This window comes from Brachyhypopomus gauderio, chromosome 16 (assembly GCF_052324685.1).
Source record: "Brachyhypopomus gauderio isolate BG-103 chromosome 16, BGAUD_0.2, whole genome shotgun sequence".
Lineage (NCBI taxonomy): Eukaryota > Metazoa > Chordata > Actinopteri > Gymnotiformes > Hypopomidae > Brachyhypopomus > Brachyhypopomus gauderio.
This window is the reverse complement of record NC_135226.1, coordinates 22,581,178-22,603,981: the sequence shown is the minus strand read 5'-3', so window position 1 is coordinate 22,603,981 and position 22,804 is coordinate 22,581,178. Positions and strand designations below refer to the sequence as shown.

The window sequence follows — 22,804 nt, the reverse complement described above, 5'->3', positions numbered from 1 at the left end:
TTAAACTATCGATAAATCTGTGCTTGCACCGTGTTTCTGCACTCCCAAAACGACTCCAAAAATACAATAAAAAGAGAATCGTGAACTCCATAGTGTTGTGCGAGCGTGCTTTTTTTCCCAAATAAAGCGGCGTTGTGATGACGTAAGCGTGCTCGGGCCGGGTTGATGAAGCCAGTGTGAGTGCAGGCCAGAGGGGGAGTGGGGAGGGGGGATAACCGGGCCCCAGCACGGAACCAGCAAACCGTGCCTAGTGTGAGTACGCCCCTAGTGTGTGCATGTAAAACATGTGTCAGTGTAATGCGTGCAAGTGTAGAGCATGTGAGTGTAAAACACATGAGTGAGAGCGTAAAGCGCATGAGTGTAAAGCGCGTGAGTGTAAAGCGCGTGAGTGTAAAGCGTGTGAGTGTAAAGTGTGTGAGTGTAAAGTGTGTGAGTGTAAAGTGTTTGAGTGTAAAGTGTTTGAGTGTAAAGTGTTTGAGTGTAAAGTGTGAGTGTAAAGTGTGTGAGTGTAAAGTGTTTGAGTGTAAAGTGTGTGAGTGTAAAGTGTGTGAGTGTAAAGTGTGTGAGTGTAAAGTGTGTGAGTGTAAAGTGTTTGAGTGTAAAGTGTGTGAGTGTAAAGTGTGTGAGTGTAAAGTGTGTGAGTGTAAAGTGTGTGAGTGTAAAGTGTGTGAGTGTACGGGATGAAGAACCACAGCCCGTCCACCATGAGCCTTGACCCCCCCAAGACATCACACACATATATAAGACATCACACACATATATAAGACATCACACACATATATAAGACATCACACACATATAAGACATCACACACATATATAAGACATCACACACATATATATAAGACATCACACACATATATAAAAGACATCACACACATATATATAAGACATCACACACATATATAAGACATCACACACATATATAAGACATCACACACATATATAAGACATCACACACATATATAAGACATCACACACATATATAAGACATCACACACATATATAAGACATCACACACATATATAAGACATCACACACATATATAAGACATCACACACATATATAAGACATCACACACATATATAAGACATCACACATATATAAGACATCACACATATATAAGACATCACACACATATATATAAGACATCACACACATATATAAGACATCACACACATATATAAGACATCACACACATATATAAGACATCACACACATATATAAGACATCACACATATACAAGATATTGCTCATACTTTAATCGTAGAGGTAGTACTGACCATGTGGATTAGCCACATATGGTCATAAAAAACATACACGTTAATTTGTCATTAGGGTAATTAAGAAACCAAAGTATGGTCATTAAAATAAACGAGTTCTTTAGCGTTTAAGTCTCCCTCCAGAGTTTGGGCATCCTGATTAGTACCTACCTAGTCTGACCAACCGCTGGGGACGGAAAATAAAACAGAAACTACCATGAGACATGTGACATAAATCTACTGCCAATGGTCTATTCAAAGTGCAGTGTAGTTTGAGAGGACCGGGCACCACTGATATATTCCACAGATATTCTCTCGTTCTTCTGTGGCCCTGGAGTCCTCCAGACACACAGACCTCCGCCCAGCAGAGCAGCTCCATTATTGTTGCTAGGTAACAGAAGCCTGCTCCTCTCTGGAGAACCTCCGAACGCAGGCTGTGGGGGGGGGGGGGGGGGGGGGGCAGGTAAATGGCCGTGGGGCAGAGTAAAGGGCATGGGGACGGAGTAAACAGGCGTGGGGGTACTCACACGCTTTACACTCGGGCGCTTTACACTCACGCGTGGGGAACCAATCAGACTGCAGTTCCACAGACACGGCTGGGGACCAATCAGAGTGCAGTTCCACGTACACGGCTGGGGACCAATCAGAGTTCAGTTCCATGTACACGGATGGATCACTTCCTCAGGTCGCAGAGAGCAGGAGTTTTAGTGCGAAACTCCATAATTACAGACAACAGCTCAGTCTCTTTAGCCCAATGTGAAAATGAAGGAGTGCTTGTATCTCTGTAATCACTCAATTACTTGGTGAAGTGTTCATGAGTGAATGTTGTAATCCTGGTTACAGCTCTCTAGACGTCCCACACACAACAGTATTGCAGCAGTAAATCAACTACAAACTATCCATCACAAATGGAGTTGTCCATAAGAAACAACGACACACAACAGTCCTCTCAACTAAACCGCTTCACACATTACTTAATATCATTTAATTCAGTTCAGGATACAAAACTAATTCAAACTCAACACAAGCACTTTCAAATGTACCAAGGCACAATATGTCCGTCTCCCAACGCCCCTGGGCCTTTAGGTATTCACTACACTCCTGTTGAAGGTCAGCCCACCACCGAAACAGTGAACTCAACAACTGTATGTCATGAGAGAAGATTATGAGCTATTGGATTAATCACTGGGACAGACTAATTGAGGGTGACGCTCCCCGTCACCATCTGCCAATGGGTGATTTTAGGCTGTAATTAAAAAGTCATTCATGTCATGCACACAGTATATTTCAAAGCCACACTCTCTATATTGTACCAGAGATTAGAAGCTCAGTCTTCATGCACACAAGTGTTCATGTTTTCAGGGTGACAAATAATTCAAGTTATTATGTGTCCAGAAATAATGACCCATTATTGGAAGTTGCATGCCAACATTCAGTGGTGTGAGCCGTGCTCAACACACCCATCTTCCTGCATTACCCTGTGTCCCTGCATTGCCCTGTGTCCCTGCATTGCCCTGTGTCCCTGCATTGCCCTGTGTCCCTGCATTGCCCTGTGTCCCTGCATTGCCCTGTGTTCCTGCATTACCCTGTGTTCCTGCATTACCCTGTGTCCCTGCATTACCCTGTGTCCCTGCATTACCCTGTGTCCCTGCATTACCCTGTGTCCCTGCATTATCCTGTGTTCCTGCATTATCCTGAGTCCCTGCATTACCCTGTGTCCCTGCATTACCCTGTGTCCCTGCATTACCCTGTGTTCCTGCATTACCCTGTGTTCCTGCATTACCCTGCATTACCCTGTGTCCCTGCATTACCCTGTGTTCCTGCATTACCCTGTGTTCCTGCATTATCCTGTGTTCCTGCATTATCCTGAGTCCCTGCATTACCCTGTGTCCCTGCATTACCCTGTGTCCCTGCATTACCCTGTGTTCCTGCATTACCCTGTGTTCCTGTATGTCCCTGCATTACCCTGTGTCCCTGCATTACCCTGTGTCCCTGCATTACCCTGTGTCCCTGCATTACCCTGTGTCCCTGCATTACCCTGTGTCCCTGCATTACCCTGTGTCCCTGCATTACCCTGTGTTCCTGCATTACCCTGTGTTCCTGCATTACCCTGCATTACCCTGTGTCCCTGCATTACCCTGTGTCCCTGCATTACCCTGCATTACCCTGTGTCCCTGCATTACCCTGTGTCCCTGTATGTCCCTATATTTCCCTGTATGTCCCTGTATTACCCTGTATTACCCTGTGTCCCTGCATTACCCTGTATTACCCTGTGTCCCTGCATTACCCTGTATTACCCTGTGTCCCTGCATACCCTGTGTCCCTGCATTACCCTGTGTCCCTGTATGTCCCTGTATTACCCTGTGTCCCTGTATTACCCTGTGTCCCTGTATTACCCTGTGTATCCCTGCGTTCCTGTATTAATTACCCTGCGTGTACCTGTGTTACACTGTGTGTGTCCCTGTGTTACACTGTGTGCGTCCCTGTGTTACACTGTGTGTCCCTGTGTGTGACAGGCAAAGAAACATGACGCTGTAGCACTTTAATATATACAGATACTGTAGACTGGTCATTATTAACATTCAGAACAGGCCCATTTTATAATGGCCTTGCACAATCATTACATTAAGATGGTGTTTCCCAAGTCCAACATAATGAATCTTACAAGAAATTAAATCACCTGATTTAATAATAAAGTAGTTTACTTGTTCTCTGCTTTAGCATGGAGGGAGGAGACTGTATCCGTACCTTAGCTAATGAGCTAAAGGGCAAAGTATGAGACTCAGGTGTAACCTTGACGCCCATCTCCATGACAAAGGAAGGGCAGAGTGAACGTGAATGAAAAACAAAGACTTGAGCTGACTAGAGAGAGAGAGAGAGAGAGAGTGTGTGTTTGTGTGTGTGTGTGTGTGTGTGTGTGTGTGTGTGTGTGTGTGTGTGTGTGGGGGGGGGGGGGGGGGGGGGGGGGGGGATCACGTACCTTGACCTCAATGAAGTCTGGCTGGCCCAGGGCGATGAGCTCTGCATACGCCATCATCTCGTCCACGTTCCAGGCCTTGACCAGGGTCAGTCGATACACCGTACGCTGTTTCTGCAGGAGCAGAGATCATCACATCGAATCAGCACAGGTCAGAGGTCACAGGTCGTCTCATTAACGATGTGCCTCGCTGCTGCTACAGATGCAGTGAAGGTCCAGCCGGTTCATATTTAAGACGCATCTACGTTCCAGTTCTTGTTCATATTTTCACACACTCAATGCTCATCACAATTACTATTCTGTGCAATTACAGCCCACAGTGCCTCCGTGGTTATGTGCCGTGTTGTTATGTGCCGTGTTGTTATGTGCCGTGTTGGCTATTCTCTGTTGTTTATCAGTGGTTTGACCACAAACCCGTAAGAGTTTGGCTGTATTTTCTGGGAGGCCTGCGGCCAGCAGCGTAGAGACTCCAGCAACACTGTTCTAATGGAGGCACTCACACTAATGCAGGACGCACTACCACAGCAGTGTCAGTGCTAAGAATACCACCACACACACAATACTGGGTCAGTAGTGGTGCCGGGTCACAGGCTGACCTCAGATCAGCGGGAGAGAGGATGGCAGACAAACAGAGCGTGACAACAGATGGAGTGTACACGCACCTACGGGACAGCGGGACCACGAATGTGACCACGAAACGCAGCTGCAATGTAGCTGCATCCAGTAAAGTGTCTGGTGGGAATATGTGGGACTATTTTCAACAGTAGCACCGCACCAATACAACCGACATGTTTGATTTTAATAACAATGACTCGGCAGCCTGTCAATTAACAGGAGAAAAGACCTGGCTAGGGTAATAGACCCTTATGTGGTAACGTCAGAATGAATGAGTGAAAATTGGTCCTCTATACATATAGTAAGAAAGCACTATACAAAAGTAAGGAAGACTCCACCAATACCCCCGAGAGGAAGACTCCACCAATACCCCCGAGAGGAAGACTCCACCAATACCCCCGAGAGACGACAGCTCCCTGCCCCTGTAGCTCTTTCAGCAGCCTGTGTCAGTAACTGTGTCAGTAACTCAGCGGGCAACGCTGAACGCAGAGGTAACCACACAACAGAGGTGCAGCCCTGCGAAAACTCAACACAACACACAGTCCAACTGACGAAGGAGAGAGAAAAGGAGAGAGAAAGAGAGATAGAGAAAGAGAAACTGACAATAATAAACTCATTATGCCTGAGTTTACACACGCACGCACGCACGCACGCACACACACACACACACACACACACACACACACACACACACACACACACACACACACACACACACACACACACACACACACACACACACACACACACACACACTCCATACATGCTCGTATCTGTGGGCTACACAAGGTTCTACAACTGAACTCCCTCTTAAATGTCACTATATGCGTCTTAAATACGAGGCCTGGCTCTGCCAACCCTCACTGGTGAGGACTTGGACTCCCTATAAAGAGAGAAGGAGAGAGAGAGAGAGAGAGAGAGAGAGAGAGAGGAGCTTCCAAGTCTGCTGAGATTCATCCCGGCTCGGTGAATACAGCTCATCCCAGCAGAGCAAGACGTGCCAAGGACACTTAGTGTGAGTGCCAGGCTGCTGCGTATGTGATCTCCCCCCTCGACCTGACACCTCACCATCACACCAGACCCTCACACTGAGATCTGTGGTAGCCATGGTGAACACCTGGGCCGAGACAGGCAGGGACACAGAGAGACAGGCAGGGACGCAGAGAGACAGGCAGGGACGCAGAGAGAGGCAGCAGTAGTCAGTCAAGCTGCTGGACTGAATGTCGATGGCTCTCTGTTCTAGGCTTCGCTGCACCAGACTCTAGATCACCGCTGTCTCTTGACTGGTGCGGGAGACGAGAGTCTGTCCCCCTGACTGGAACTGCTATGCTTTACGAATCCAGAATGGGACCATAATGCAGTCCAGATTTCATCAGTTAATGTTATCAAGATCATGTGCGTATCTGATGCTCTGTGAAAAGAGCTGACCACGGCACAAAGGCCCTTAACGGGGAACTTGGCTTTCTGTTAAATGCAAAGGAACAGGAAGGATGTTTGTAAGAGCCTGAGAGAAACAAACATATAAAATGAGTCGAATCCCTGCTGAAGGAAACGAGACAGGCGCACTAGCAACACTACAGGGGGCTCTGGGCACCACGCCAGCTCAAAGACTGAGCAGTCTGTCATGGAGAAGAGCGGGTAGAGGATGTTGGAGCAGGACACCGCTGGTGGAGCAGGACAATGTCTCCCTGTGTCTCTGGGCATGTCTCTCTCTAGAAACACCAAGCCCTGCTGTAGAGAACTTTCAAATAAACTCACTCTGACCTTAGAGGAGTTAACCATTCACTACATCTCAACGCAGAGCACACACACAACAAATAATTACGTCAAGGACCAGAATGCATAGCAGTTGTTATTTGAGAAATGTAAATTGTTTCTGCAAGTGACGCGTCCAGGACATGATGGTGGACGTAGGACACAACGGTGGACGTTGTACACTAGTGCCCATGTCACTGTCTTAAGCACCAGAGCTCTGATCTAGACCCCATCATCCACCATCAGATTTCGCTGTAAGTACACAAATATAAACCAGCAGTGAGTGGCACCCACATTACTGCCGCATTGGAGATACAGATATTATTATTATTATTATTATTATTATTATTATTTCCCTCCCACTGGGTTTAGAAACAAGCTCTTTGTCTTCATCATTAAGTCAAACAGGAAAACCAGTTTGTGACCATGGAGGAATCTCCTTGTGAAGGTAACTGCAACCACCACTAAGAGACGAGAACAGCCGCATTATTGCAATAGTACTGCGGCTTGCTCAGGCGAGCCAAACCTGCACGCTGCACTGCCTGGTGCTATGGAGACGTGGCCGTGGGGCACCGTATCTCACGCGGGGGAGGCTCTCCTGGGTCAACCATGAGATGCAGTTCCTCTCGCTTGTGGAGACTGCTTTGAATAAACGTGAGACTCGGTTTCTGTCGGTGGGGGAGGTAAACGTGAGACTCTGTTTCTGTCGGTGGGGGAGGTAAACGTGAGACTCTGTTTCTCTCGGTGGGAGAGGTAAACGTGAGACTCTGTTTCTCTTGCTGGAGGAGGTAAACGTGAGACTCTGTTTCTCTCGGTGGGGGAGGTAAACGTGAGACTCCATTCAGGAGGTAACAGCGGAAAGAGGGTGATGCTGACAAAATGTGAGGGCCAAAGGAAGTTTCTGGAAGCAATAATATCACATTCAAGGATATTCTGGAATTAAAGACAGATACCTCAAAGCAGAGGTGGGGACTCGAGTCACATGACTTGGACTAGAGTCAGACTCGAGTCATTAATATTAAGACTTTTGACTTGACTTGAATAAATATTCAGAGACTTAGACTTGACTTGGACTTTTACACCAATAACTTGGGACTTGAATTGGACTTGAACCTGTTTACTTGCAAAGACTTGATTTTTTTTTACCCCAAATCTAAATTTGAAAACAAACGCATATTAATATTTATAAAGTGCACCCCATTAATTTCATTTCCGTCCTTCTGACGCAGACCGGTGTTACACCAGATTCTGTGACCGTCGAGTTTTGTGACCACAGGGGGCGCTATTTCACAGTTTCTGTTCAGAGGCACAAACGCTTTACGAATGCTACGTAAACTACGCTGATGCACTTTCTTTACTCGTTTTGTTGGTGTCCACGAGCCAAAATATGACGCTTGTAAGGTAACAATAGTACACCGCGACCCCACAATAACAGAAAACAATGAAAAAATAACCCTAACCTTTTATTAGTCTATATAACATTTTATCCAAATGTTTAGAATAACCATTCGTAATGACAGCATCTTGCTTACGATGAAGCTTGCTATTTTCGTGTAAAATGATGTAACGAAACATTCTTGTTTAAGTACATTTATGTAATTAAGAGAAGATAAAACGTAAATGATCTGTCATCTTTTGGCTGGCGGACACCAACAAAACGAGTAAAGACTCGAAAGGACTTGAAATTCCAAGTTTCAGACTTGGGACTTGACTTGACGGTTGCCTGTCTTGACTCGAGACTTGACTTGAGTTGACTGTCTTTGCTTGAGACTTGACTCGGGACTTGAGGATAAAGACTTGGACTTACTTGAGACTTGCAAAACACTGACTTGGTCCCACCTCTGCCTCAAAGAATAAAAAGCAAACATTAACACAACAAGCCCACTGTTACCATGACGAGACATGTACTGACACCCCACAGTTATTATCAACAGAGATACACTTTGATCTAGAAACGTTGACAGGTGATGAATAACGAGTTGAATGGAGGTGTGTTTACTAGAGGAAACATGGTGAGGGTTCCGAGGGGAGAGGCCCACATAATCTGGACATAATCTGGACATAATCTGGTCACTCTTCAAACTACATGAGATATCTATTTCAATAGCATCAATCTAGTGACTAGTGACACTCTCACACACACACACAAGTAGACACACGTACACACGATTTCACCTTCAGACCAGCCATTATAAGTCACAGCATGTACAGGCCAGTACACAAGTGTTGAGAAGCAATTCTGAATCACATTCTTTAAAAATCGTAGGCTAGCCATATTGAGTTCCTCTGGGAAATAAACATCTCTGTGAAGTTCTTGAGTTGAACCCCTCCGTCAGAAGAAGAACAGACAACACTTCAAAGCGCTGACACACTTTGCATTAATCCTGCACTGTGAAGGACAGGACCCTGAACAAACATCATCTTCTGAAGCCTGCAGGGTTGATGTTGTGAAGAAATTACGATACTGTGAACATCTGGGCTTGGGCAATCAAAACAGCTCCACCAAAGAGAGAATCAATCAGAGGTTTCATGATGCAGTTTCATAGTTTGCTTGGTACTAACTTTAAAGAATCGATACGAGGGCCTCGTTCACCTCTAGAATTCCTGTCTGTCTGCCTGCTGTGTGTTAGAGAAACAAACTGAGTTCCAGCACAGAAAAATAGCACTTTATGAAATTTCATAGACCAATCCAATCATAGACCAGTTTAATTATAGACCAGTCCAATCATAGACCAATCCTCCACAATGGAACCAGAGGTCTCGTCTGGGTGTAATAGAAAACTGAGACGTCTGGAGCGTAAAACCAATCAACACAAGAGGAGACAGAAAAGGGAAATAAACGGATCAACATTCTCCATCTCTTACTTACAAAACACCACCAGCGTTCACAGCATGACACACACCAACAAAATACAACACACCCCCAAAAAACACACTGTTCAACAACCTTGCAAAACATCGACAGTGAGGTTGTTTCTCGTAAGAATTCATATCAAATATATTCAGAATGTATACTGTATGTTATGGATACGAAACTTTTTTTCTATTTTTTATAGGCTATTTAAATAAAAGCCTTTGCCAAGTAATTCATCTAAGAGTTTTTTCGCCCCCCTTCAGGTTGTTGGTGAAATGTGAATGCACTCATGTTAATTCACCTTCTCTCCCAGTGCACGCAGGCTGGCCAGGAAACGCTCCCAGAAGTCCCTGAACAACGGCCGGTCGATCTTCTTTAAACTCTCTCTGGTGCTGGCGTCCACACTGACATAGAGCTGGGTGACGGGGACCAGGCTCCTGCAGAGAGAGAGAGAGAGAGAGAGAGAGAAATGCTGGTCAGGATGGGCATTAGTGGTCATCAGTTCTGCTCCTGAAGGCCAGTGTGTTTTATGTGGGTGGTGCTGTAATGGACTGAACAAACGTTGCTTTCATACACGGGAACACCAAACGGTGCAGATGAGATCCAGAGATGGAGTAACTCACACATGCCCAGTTGCTAAAGGTGCAGGAAAAGAAACTCATGCCACAATGGTATCTCTATTAGCAACAAGCCACATCCATCAAGACCCAGCCAGCTAAACATGAGCTTGTGTGAAGGCCTGGAGTGACGGATGAGCCCACGTCCAGCACTGCCCACAGGACAGAACCAGCCCAGTCCGGCGTGCAGGAAAACAGCTGCTGACTGCTGGTGTAGAACAAGAAGAATCAGCCCAGCTGGGTTCCTGCCGCTCAACACCGCTCCCATAATAGCGTTCAGCTATACAGCAGACCACACGGCAGAGAAAACAAACCACTTCAAAACAGCTGAGAAACCAATATGGAAATGTCACATATGAAAGTGGAAAACCACATCTGATTCATCTGATGTGTTACGGAGAACATCCTCAAAGAACATCCTCAGAGAACATCAGAGAACATCCTCAGAGCCATTAGAGAATACAGAGCTACTCGCGTGCTTTCTGTAAACAGACACCTAATTGATTGATTGATTGATTGATTGACCTCGGTCAGGAAGCCCTCATCACAGCTGAGTGAAGGATGGATTTGTTTTATTATTATTATAATATAACAAGATCAATAATAACAACAATAAGTAACATATTAATATAAAAATATTAATGATATTATATAAAAAAAAATATTTATATAATTTATATAATTACTAATTTGCTATTATTTATAACAGTACCTAATAAGATCTAATATTTTATCATTACATTATAATTATTCTAGCAATATTTTATGTTATATATATTGTATGTATGATCATAATATATAAGCATAATATAATATATTATATACATTAGTATTAGTAACAATAATGATATTTTATAGCACCTTTCATACATCTCAAAGTGCTCAAAGGGCTGTGCATTTAAAAAAATTACATTTAAAAAAGTCAATAAACCAATTAAAATTAATCTAATACAGATTATTAGAAGACGTTATAAGGCAATTAAACAGCAACAGTAAAAGCTAATGGTTAAAGCTAATAAAATGCTAAAGTAAATACGTTTAGAAGTGTTTTTAAACACAGCCACAGAGTGACCTTGATGAATATGTCTATGTGTAATACACTCTAAATCTGAGGTTGAGAGAAGCTTGTATGAGGGATCTGGATGAATCCGTACATGATCTTAGGATTCACAATCAGGCTTTCAGAAAAACATCAAGGTGCTAAAGCACTGAAATATTTAAAAACTAGTACCATTTTATAGTCAGCTCTAAAATAAACAAGCAACTGGTGTAGTGGTGTCAAACCGGTCTTGTGGTCACATTTTCTGGTCTGCCCCAGTTGAGTTTTTTTACTGCAGCTTTAGTGTGTTGCTACCATCTAGACAACTAGACAAGAACAGAGAGGGCGAGATCTTTCATGTCCTGTGCTCCTCAGATTACTACAGCCCATCCTGTCAAATAGACTAAATGCTTGCGAGACTGTTCGCCCCTTAAAAGCAACATTAATGAAACATGTTGCAGGTTCTGCACACAGCAGGTTCGGTTTCTTGTACAGAACCCAAGACTAAATGAACTGTGAGATGATGCGTACTGCATAGTCCCTCCCCCACACACACACACACCAGAGCATTCCATCCTGTATGCGCTTTGAAACAAAGATGATGAATTACACAGAACTAAGCATAATCCTGGTGTATAGTGAGTATATAGTGGATGTGGAGAAACCCACCGGATCTCGTCGGGGAACTGGGCGTTGGTGACCAGGAAGCTGGAGATTTGCCGCTGGTGAAGTAGGTGTAGAAAGGCGTTGATCTCGGGGTACATGATTGGCTCTCCCACCAGAGACAGAGCGCAGTGCTTTACGACCAGGCCCTCCTGGAGACGCTCAGGTATGACCCCTGGGACCCCTGAAACAGTCCCAACACCCTCCATCAGCACCACAGCAACGGGGTCTTGTGTGCACGGTGCTTTAAACACTAGCCACGGTCACAAGATGACTCCATGTTAACTGAGGTTAACATCTGTCTTTAAGAAGCACAAAACAGCAAAGGTACAGACAAAGTAGTAAAATTTACATCAAAAACCCATGAAAATAGCAATACCCAGCGCTGAGCAAAACAAAACAGCACATAAAATTACCACACACAAAAGACTACACTGGTCTAATCATCCCCTATCAGATGTGTTGAGATGGTAGTGTGTAGGCGTCACTCAAGACACAAAAAGGAGATTTGGCCAGTATGAGCTGGCAGATGCTACTGCAGTCTCGGGCCACAGAGACAGCGTTCACGCCTTCTGGACGCCAGAGAGATTCCAAGAGGAACACCTCAAGGACTTTTGAACTGTAAGAGGTGAAAGCAAATCTATGTGTGACATGTCAGAATGTCAAAGATTGTAAAATGAAGTATTAGTTCAAATGTGATGTCAGCTGATGGTGATCGTTCTCATGGTGCCGTGATCTTTCTCGTGGTGCCGTGATCTTTCTCGTGGTGCCGTGATCTTTCTGGTGGTGCCGTGATCTTTCTGGTGGTGCCGTGATCTTTCTCGTGGTGCCGTGATCTTTCTCGTGGTGCTGGCTAGCAACTAGGCAGCAGTATTCTGCTCTGGCTGAAAGCCCAACAATATGGACTAACACTTATGTACAATTAAAACTAGTCAATATGGGAACAGTAAACTTTGCCTTGGAACTGCTCAATTTGATTTAAAAGGTAAGGTGATAATTTACCAAGATAATATATAAAATACCACCAGTACAGTTACAGAAACTTCAAACTATAACCGATATCCAACTAAAAACTGGTCAGAGCCATTAAGGTACAAATGAATGAGCTTAACATGGAGATTCAGCTGTGTCAACATCCGTGTAAAATAATGAATACTCCCGGACAACAGAACGGGCCCACAGAGTGAACAGACCCTACAATAGAACCTTGAGGAACTCCGTTAGTGTCAAGGTCTAGGAGGAGGAAAACACTCAGTGTTAAATGGAAAAAGTCCTTTTCCTGAGGTAAGAAATGAACCGTGATCTTTGCGGTCAACAAGCATACAGCGGTCCACAGCTTCAAAAGTCAGCATTCCACTAATAAAAGAGCTAATAAAATTAGTTCTGCAGTACAACAAAGTTAAATCACTATAACGAATGGACAAGTTTGTATTAAGCATGCCTCTCAAATCAGATTATTTTAAAGTGACTAAAGTAAGTGCAACATCTTATAGTTAGATGTAACCACAAAATATTCAAAATCATCAATAGTACCTACAGAACGTGAAGTACAGGGTGTCCTTGAATGTAATGTATCTTTCAAACACTGAGTGATATTGAGAGTGTTATTAAGAGGGAAAATGGACTTCATTTTCAGAACCAGAACTATTCACTCCAAGAGTGAAATACCTTCAAACTAATAAAAAAGTCAAATGTTAAGTCCAGGGCTGACTGACATATTCTTGATCTTGCCTATAAAAAAAATCCCAAGAGTCAGATTTTTTTTTTTGACAGTAAAAGACGAGAAGAAAGCCAAATCAAAACTGAGGTGACATCTCAATAAAAGCATGAATATTTGGTTTGAAGTAAGTTCACTTTTCTCTCACTTTCCCAGTGTCTCTAGACACAGAGGGGATCTGACGCTGAAGACAGCAGGTGCGTCCCTCAGCACTGTCTGATCTCACGCCCATCCTGCAGGACACTTGTGTGCTCGTCTGATCTCACGCCTAGGTCACCACGTCTCACCACAGCTACAAGAGGCTCTAATGGGAAATGCTGGCCCGAGAGTACATGAGGGAGAAGACGACACACAGTGGAGACACCTGTACACACCTGCACACCCATACACACACCTGCACACCCATACACCCCCATACACACCCATACACACACCTGCACACCCATACACACACCTGCACACCCATACACCCTTGCACACCCATACACACACCTGCACACCCATACACACACCTGCACACCCATACACCCCCATACACACCCATACACCCCCATACACACACCTGCACACCCATACACCCTTGCACACCCATACACCCTTGCACACCCATACACACACCTGCACACCCATACACACACCTGCACACCCATACACACACCTGCACACCCATACACCCTTGCACACCCATACACCCTTGCACACCCATACACACACCTGCACACCCATACACCCCCATACACACCCATACACACCCATACACACACCTGCACACCCATACACACACCTGCACACCCATACACCCTTGCACACCCATGCACACACCTGCACACCCATGCACACCCATGCACACACCTGCACACCCATACACACACCTGCACACCCATACCCACACCTGCACACCCATACACACACCTGCACACCCATACCCACACCTGCACACCCATACCCACACCTGCACACCCATACCCACACCTGCACACCCATACACACAGCCATACACACAGCCATACACACACCTGCACACAGCCATACACACACCTGCACACCCATACACACAGCCATACACACAGCCATACACACAGCCATACACACACCTGCACACCCATACACCCCTGCACACCCATGCACACACCCATACACACACCTGCACACCAATACACACACCTGCACACCCATACACACACCTGCACACCCATGCACACCCATGCACACCCATGCACACACCTGCACACACCTGCACACACCTGCACACACCTGCACACCCATACACACACCTGCACACCCATACACACACCCATACACACAGCCATACACACAGCCATACACACACCTGCACACCCATACACCCCTGCACACCCATACACACACCCATACACACACCTGCACACCAATACACACACCTGCACACCCATACACACACCTGCACACCCATACACACAGCCATACACACACCTGCACACCCGTGCACACCCATGCACACCCATGCACACCCATGCACACACCTGCACACACCTGCACACACTCTCTAACACTGACACAAGCTGAACCCATTCTGGGATCCTCCAGACATTACAATTCTTCCAACTTAAACATTAAAAGAGGACATTTTGCTTTGATGTTGTTAATCAACAACAGTGTTTTGTTTACCATTAAATGAGAAAAGCACAGAGTTGCCTGGACTGATGGTCATTTTCATGCGATTTTAGTGATTAAGATCAGGCCCTTCAAAACCAACGTCTGCTTGGCTACCTGAAACCCGGCCAGGCGGTGTCACTATATTTAGATCCACTCCAAGCTCACGTCAGAGAGAGAATGCCTTCACCCATACCACACACTGGTTTCTGCCTGTGTCAGGTTATGAGGAACATTTCAGTCTATGACTAAAGGGAAAAGAAAAAGCATCAAGAAATGGAGCTACTAGTTGTCCCTTACACATGACAGGTATCACAAAACCACCTAATCCAAACCATCTTTTCTAACACCAACAAGGAACTCATTTTCTCCAATACTTCCATCAGAACCATGCGGTGAACTCGAGTCCGTCCGAAGGTCGCTGTGCCACAGACTGAGGTTAACACCAACCAAAATCTCTCCCTCCCTCCATCTCTGGAAGTAATGTTCAAATTTTTTGATTACTCATTCTGGATTAAATACTGTTCTGAATACATCCTTTTACACAATGAACCGGACTGGTACTTAACTGGTCATGTTCACAGTACAGAGTTGCTGAGGTTAAGAGATTAAGAAAGCGTATCAGTGTTCAAAAGTCCAATTAGGTAAAGGAGTGGTCACTGTGTCAGAAACCAGACACACTCTTCACAAGAGCGCTTGCACGTCACTGAACCCTTATTTCAATGCTGAATGGTTCAGAAGTGTATGAAATGTGATTAATGTTAACCAATTACTGTTTAACTAATATAACATGTCTACTACACAACATGACTCTACAAATGCATTCTTCTATGTTCACTTTATGCTTACAGTACAATAAACCTTTTCTCTCCCATTTTCTACAGCACCATGGCAGTGTAAAATCATCAGGTTGATTCCTTACACACCCACTATGAACCGGGGCTTTCAGACCTACGGTGTAGATCCACACACCATGGGTTCAAGGTGATGGTCCAGTGTCAGAAGAACCAGAATAAAAAGGGAGCACAATGGCATAAACTAGCTTCATATAGTGCCACTGGGACCGAGGAGAAGATCAGGTCCATCTTCCAGAAGAAGGCCGACATCTTCTGTTTGTTCCTTTGCTTTTCCCATTATTATGTTTTCTCTTTTTCTCGAGGCATGTTGAGTATTCATTTGGGCAGATCATGAATATGGTTTTTAACAAAAGAGATGGGGGGTTGTGTTGATGAGAAACAGGTACGTTACAAGAGGGAAGGGGAGTGTTAGTCTGGGTCACTCCAGCCTGCAGTTACCTCGAAACTGTCTGATCAGGTTCTGGTGGTTCTCTACTGCCTCCTTTAGGATCTTCTCAGCTGGGTCCATCTTCCAGCGCCACTCGGTACCCACGGGGTTGGTGTGGTGTCTGTGGTGGGAGAACGTGAGAGGGCAGACACTGTGAACGAGGTGCCATGTCTAAGCCAGACAACATGCTCACCCCAACACACCCCGCCCCAGCACCCAGGAAACGGGCTTCCACAACCCTTTCAGTACCATTCACATCAGTGAAAAGGGCACTCGGACCAGGGAACAACTCTACCCTCTCCTTCCAATCTCTGGAGACCAGTCATGAACCGAGAAAAAAAACAACTACTTTATACTCAGATCTCAAAGTCATCACCGGAGATGCCAGACATCTGGCCAGAATCTGGCATGCTTTGCATATTTAAGCTGAACAAATCCTGCTTTCAGTGTGATCAGGACCAGTAATGCCTGCAGTAACTTGAAAGCCCAAAGGGAACAATACTGAGATGTTTCCTGACCTGACGGATCCCCTGGGCAGGTCCTGTCTGCTAGGCGTCAGGAGCTATCATCATTCCTCAAATACGGCACAGCATCTGCTGAGCAATAGACTCCACCTCTAATCCCTCCCCCCTCTCCTCTAATCCCTCCCCCTTCTCCTCTAATCCCTCCCCCTGTCTCCCCTCATCAGAAATGGCAGCACAGCCTCAAACAACCTCTGTATGTAAAAAAGGGGGAGGGGTTCTTGGAGTACATTTTCTCAAAGGCCCCTCCCCTTCAGGGCCCGAGTGACACAAGTTCTCTTGAGGTGAGAGTGGTGAGTGAATCATGGAGCCGTTTGTTTATGCCATCATGACACTCCATGATGGTGCACAGGAGAACACATCAGCCAATGAAATCAGGCCACTGCAGCGACAGTAAATACATCAAAAAAACCACCTCGCTGTACCTGCCACAGCCGTGGAAGAGGAACGACTTACACACTCAAAACGTCGCCTTTAATAACCTCCATACGCCAGAGAACTGCAGACTCACTACAAGGTGCACTTGATGACAAACGGTGCACACGTAACAACAGAAATTGATCAATAATGAGAGTAGAATGGTGGACATTCAGAAGCCGTCCATGTTTGATGACCCGCAGGAATCCTCAGTCTCTGCAGACGGAACCTGCTAGAACTTTACAGCAATGGCAAATTCAATATGCCATCAATCCAGTCCACGTGTGCCAGACAGCCTTCATCAGCCATTCAAAACATTCTCATGGCTTCACCTACAAGGCCTGTAAGACCCCGTCTAAGGAAGATGTTTTAATCATTTTAAATAGCTGCTGGCTACCCCACACACCAGTGTCAGCGTTCACCACGTCCTCCCCGCACTCATATGAGTGGTGTGAGGAGAAGAACCTCCACTCACCTCCAGCAAAACACACACTTATTGGCACAGGCCAGGCTGGGCGTGGTCTCCATGCAGCGGTGAGACTCGATCCCGTAGAAGGTGTGTTTATAGCAGCCTCCTCTGCCTCTCAGCATTGACTGGGAAAAAAACCAAAATGTTATTGATCGGAGTTCAACCTCCTTACTGCTGGAGATGAAATACTTCTGGGGTCAGGTACCTTGGTCCAGCGGCACAGTTTGACCCCCGAGTGACTTCCAATTAATTTATATCCTGCACAAAAAACATGAGCAGTGAGTCAAGGAAGAAAGAGCATGTTTAATTACGGAATTAAAGAAGAAAGAGCATCATTAATTACGGTATTGAGGCAGGCGCAGGAGTCCGTTAGCCCAGTAACGAGTCCGTCTATTGGACAGAACTGGGTCTCAGCTAGATTGGTTTTAAAAGTTTGACATGTAAATTGAATGACTGCGAGAAGAAGGAGACTGTACCAACGATGGCAGCTCATACTGGGGATGGGACCTGGGCCCAATACCTTCCCAAAGATCACACACACTCAAACTAAATGTGTCCTCTGTATTTAGCCTGTCCTGTACACTAGGGTGAGTGTTTCAACAGTATCTGCTTTGATGCAATTTCACAGATCCATCAGGGGAATCTGAAGCAGGGTTCACTCTGTGTGTGAGTGATCATCAGATCAAACAGGCCAAATCTTCTTGAGTGAACATCGTGGACGCAGACCGCACAGTGTGACTTACCGTGTGGGAGCCAATTCAGTGCCTCTGTGAGCAAAGACACATGATTTGAGGTGTCTGTGTGACTGTTCCCATGACCACCAGGGTGAGGACGTCATTGGGTGAGATGAACCTCACAGGACGATGAGAGGACGTCATTGGACGACGGGAAACTCATGAAAGAATTACAACAGCTGGCCACGGCACACTCACTGGTGACCCACAACGAAAACATTCAGAGAATCTTAGAGAATCTTTATTAGGGTTCAAGCATGTAGTGTGAGAATCTTACTGTTATTGTTCAGATTTTTTTATTTTCTACAATCATTAAGCCCCATACCTTAGGATTTTTGAAGAAATGGCAGAAATGGCAGCACACTGAATATATCAAATACATCAAAAATTTCTCATAAGATTTCACTGGCATCATCTCGTACTCTTTGACATGGACCAGTCTCAAGATCACTGGTGTTCAGTGGAAGCCTGGATTTATCCTGTTCCCCTCCAGGACAGAAGCTCGTGAGAGGAAGACGAGTTATTAAAATTGAGTGAGTTAAGTTCCTGAAATGATTTGCATGGCAGGAAAGAACCCAAAGCGATCCGGTGAAGCTTCTCATCACCTCATACTCACTTTGTACAAACTCATCTTGTGGCACTTGCAGACTATTAAACCATCAACATTCAAATGGAAATCAACCATCTCTTATATTTTTCCAGAGATGGTGATTTGAATAATTATCTTCCAAATGTCTAAACTCTTCTTCAAAAATGTTTAAAAGCATTTTACAAAAGTATAACACCCAATGTACAATTTGCAGGTATGTAATTATGTATTTGCTGCAATGTAATGACAGAGCTGAACATTTATCGACTTAAATGCTTCAGCATTCAGTAGTCCGCACACTTGGCCATCAAAGGCCTGGGTGACGTGGGGCTGCTCAACACTGCCCAGGGTTTGAAGTTCACCCATAATCCCACCACAGACGTCTTCATCACAGCAGATCAACCAAAAACTCCATTTAACAAGACACCGTTTAACACTTATGATAACACAGCTGGACAGCATTTAGGTTTTAAAGTAAATCAGCAGAGCGTATTACAGTCTGAAAAATATAAGGAAATATCATTTAACACCCTCATCGTAGCTGGTCTCAGAAAAACGAGCGTTACAAGTAAGACGTTTAAAAAATAGCAGACATTTAAAATAACAACTGTTGTGTTAGTGTGGCTTACAAACTGGCCCTGAACCAAAGCGGTGTGATGGACACGGCCCTGACGCTAACACAGATGTTGAAGGGTGAATGAGAGTAAAGACCTCTTAGTGTCACTGCACAAGACTTGATCGATGCCAGCTGACACAAACAGCTGCTGTGAAACCCCAATCACCATGTCTCTGACCTCTCTGATGTCCACACGTCAAACAGAAAGCTAATAGGACCCCGTTAATCATCCTACCCAGTGGTTCACACCCAAATCAAAGCCTGCGGGACAGTCCTAAGGCCACTAACTGTATGGACTGAAACAGAAGGACTTCGATCACATTTAAACGCCTGATAGATACATAATCACCCAGCAGGCATACGCAAGAACTCCAGGACTTTATATGAATGAGAGAAACCCACATGTTCTAGTGCTGTCTGAGCTTGTTTGAGAGATTCTTTCATTTCTAGTCAGTCCATTTACGGAGTAACTCTGTGTGCTCTGTTGTCCTAAACACCGTGCTGTGTAACGTCTCAGAGGTTCTAAGCGTCTTTCAACCCACATATAAGGGCAACAACCTATAATTAAACCACAGTTACATTCTGTTGGACGAGGAAGCACAACAGAGGAGCCCATAAAAACACAGCCCCCTCAGAAAAATGTATACAACATCCAAAAAATAAAAACACAACTGTAGAAGCACCGGACTGCACAACCGTGTACACTGGGATGACAGAATAGTGCTGAACTAACATCTTTACAGTTTCACATCACACCTATTCAACGACTCATATGACCATGGTGACCTTGGGTGTCGTAGGTTTAAAGGTTGGAAATTTAAATTACATACATGTTAATACAGCACTAGCGCAGACATGCAGATAGCAAAAGGCGTCCACCTTTGAATTCCCTACGTAGGACAAACCCTAGTGGACGAACCCTAGTGGACGAACCCTAGTGGATGAACCCTAGTGGACAAACCCTAGTGGACAAACCCTAGTGGACAAACCCTAGTGGACGAACACTAGTGGACAAACCCTAGTGGACAAACCCTAGTGGACAAACCCTAGTGGACAAACCCTAGTGGACGAACACTAGTGGACAAACCCTAGTGGACAAACCCTAGTGGACAAACCCTAGTGGACAAACCCTAGTGGACGAACACTAGTGGACAAACCCTAGTGGACAAACCCTAGTGGACAAACCCTAGTGGACAAACCCTAGTGGACGAACACTAGTGGACGAACCCTAGTGGACGAACCCTAGTGGACAAACCCTAGTGGACGAACACTAGTGGACAAACCCTAGTGGACAAACCCTAGTGGACGAACACTAGTGGACAAACCCTAGTGGACAAACCCTAGTGGACGAACACTAGTGGACGAACCCTAGTGGACGAACCCTAGTGGACGAACCCTAGTGGACAAACCCTAGTGGACGAACCCTGCAGGGGAAAAGTGTGTGAGTCACACATGCGTCTATTCCAGTATACTGGCGAGCTCAGGCTGTCTAGGCAGGTCATTCATGAGATAGTGACAACGTAAGGCAGCCCGGAGTTGAACCTACTGTAAATGTATTCAGCCCAACTCAGTGCTGCCTCAAAGTGAACCTAAAGTTAGCTCCCTAATCCAGCGATCTCTCTTAGCAACATTCCCTCCAAGAACAATCTGAGAAACCTTCCAAATTCAGTGCTCAGTGTTACAGAGACACCACTGCACAAATGAACTGTGAAGAAGGGGAGGCTAACAGTGGCCTGCCCATCATCACAATGATCATTAAAACCTTTTACACACTACATGGGCTCTCAGTGAAGACAGAAGATTGCGTGGAGCCTTCCCTGGTAAGCCGGGACAGGCAGAAATGTAGGTTCTGAATCTCCCAGCAGAGGGACGGGTCCAAGCCTGGACACAGAAGCAGTCCAGCGTCTCTGTGGATCGACCGCACAGAGTCAGAACCTACAGGACGGCGTCAGCAGGAATACTCCATCAGTTTAGATGAAACCAGGAGAACATTTCTACTGCATCATCCACAGCACCCCAACCCTCTCCTGTGAAACCCCTCCCACATTTAGATACATGTACATCTGCTACTCCACACCGCCTCTCAACAGCAGCTCAAGAACTGCACGTCTGGGACTTCATGGTGGAGCTGCGGGTATACGCCGAAGATCACGGCACACCACGCCGGGCACCAGCTAGAGGGGTGTAGGGCGCACAGACACTGGTGTGTGGAGCAGTGGAAACGTGTCCTCTGGAGTGATGGATCACACTATTTGGCAGTCTGATGGATGAGTGTGGAGATGTCAGGAGAACGCTGGCTCCCAGAATGCACAGTGCCAACAGTAAAGTTTGGTGGAGGAGGGAAAATGGTCTCAGGCTGTTTTTCAGGGGTTGAGCTAGGTTTGTTAGTTTCAGTGAAGACTAATGTTAATGCTACAGCACACCAAGACATTTTTGACAAATATAGGCTTCTAACTCTTGTTAGGAGCTTGAGGAAGGTCGTTTCCTGTTCTAGGCATAACTGTGCCCCTGTGCAAGGTCCATAAATACATGATTTAAGGAGATTGGTGTAGAGAAACTCCAGTAGTCTGCACAGAGACCTGCTCTCAATCCCACTGAGCACCACTGGGATGAAGTGAATCTCTGAAGGCTTCTTGTTCAACATTAGTGCCCAACCTCACCAATGCTCTTTTCCCCACACCACACTCTAAAATCTCGTGTGGGGAAACCATCAGAGAAGTGTGGAGTCTGTTATAACCACAACTCCATATTAATCCCCATAATTTTGGAATGAGAAGCGCAGCAGGTGTGATGATCAGGTTCTAGAATTTTGCGTGTGTGTTTAGCCAACACCCTGCCAAACACATATACACTCAAATTCACCTTCAGCCGTTATTCACCAGTCATGCCACTAGACCAGTCACCAATCACAACACACATCCACTTCCATGTGCACAATCAACCACCATCACCACTCACACCTGTGATCATCACCATCATCACTCACACCTGTGATCATCACTATTATCACTCACACCTTTGATCACCACCATCACCACTCACAC

General features: G+C 45.4%; 1 protein-coding gene across 2 annotated transcripts in view; it reads right to left on the bottom strand.

The window, feature by feature from the left end:
- Window positions 1–22,804, bottom strand: part of tyw1 (tRNA-yW synthesizing protein 1 homolog (S. cerevisiae)) — a 51,285-nt gene that overhangs the window by 13,854 nt on the left and 14,627 nt on the right. Inside the window, exons 9-14 of one of the 2 annotated variants that reach the window (XM_076976414.1) lie at window positions 18,027–18,079; window positions 17,828–17,946; window positions 16,426–16,535; window positions 11,788–11,965; window positions 9,764–9,899; window positions 4,242–4,352 (exon numbers count right to left, since the gene is read on the bottom strand). In XM_076976414.1, coding sequence (XP_076832529.1) covers window positions 4,242–4,352; window positions 9,764–9,899; window positions 11,788–11,965; window positions 16,426–16,535; window positions 17,828–17,946; window positions 18,027–18,079 — 707 coding nt within the window. The remainder of the gene's footprint in view (window positions 1–4,241; window positions 4,353–9,763; window positions 9,900–11,787; window positions 11,966–16,425; window positions 16,536–17,827; window positions 17,947–18,026; window positions 18,080–22,804) is intronic. The other variant, XM_076976415.1, reaches the window with a different exon arrangement.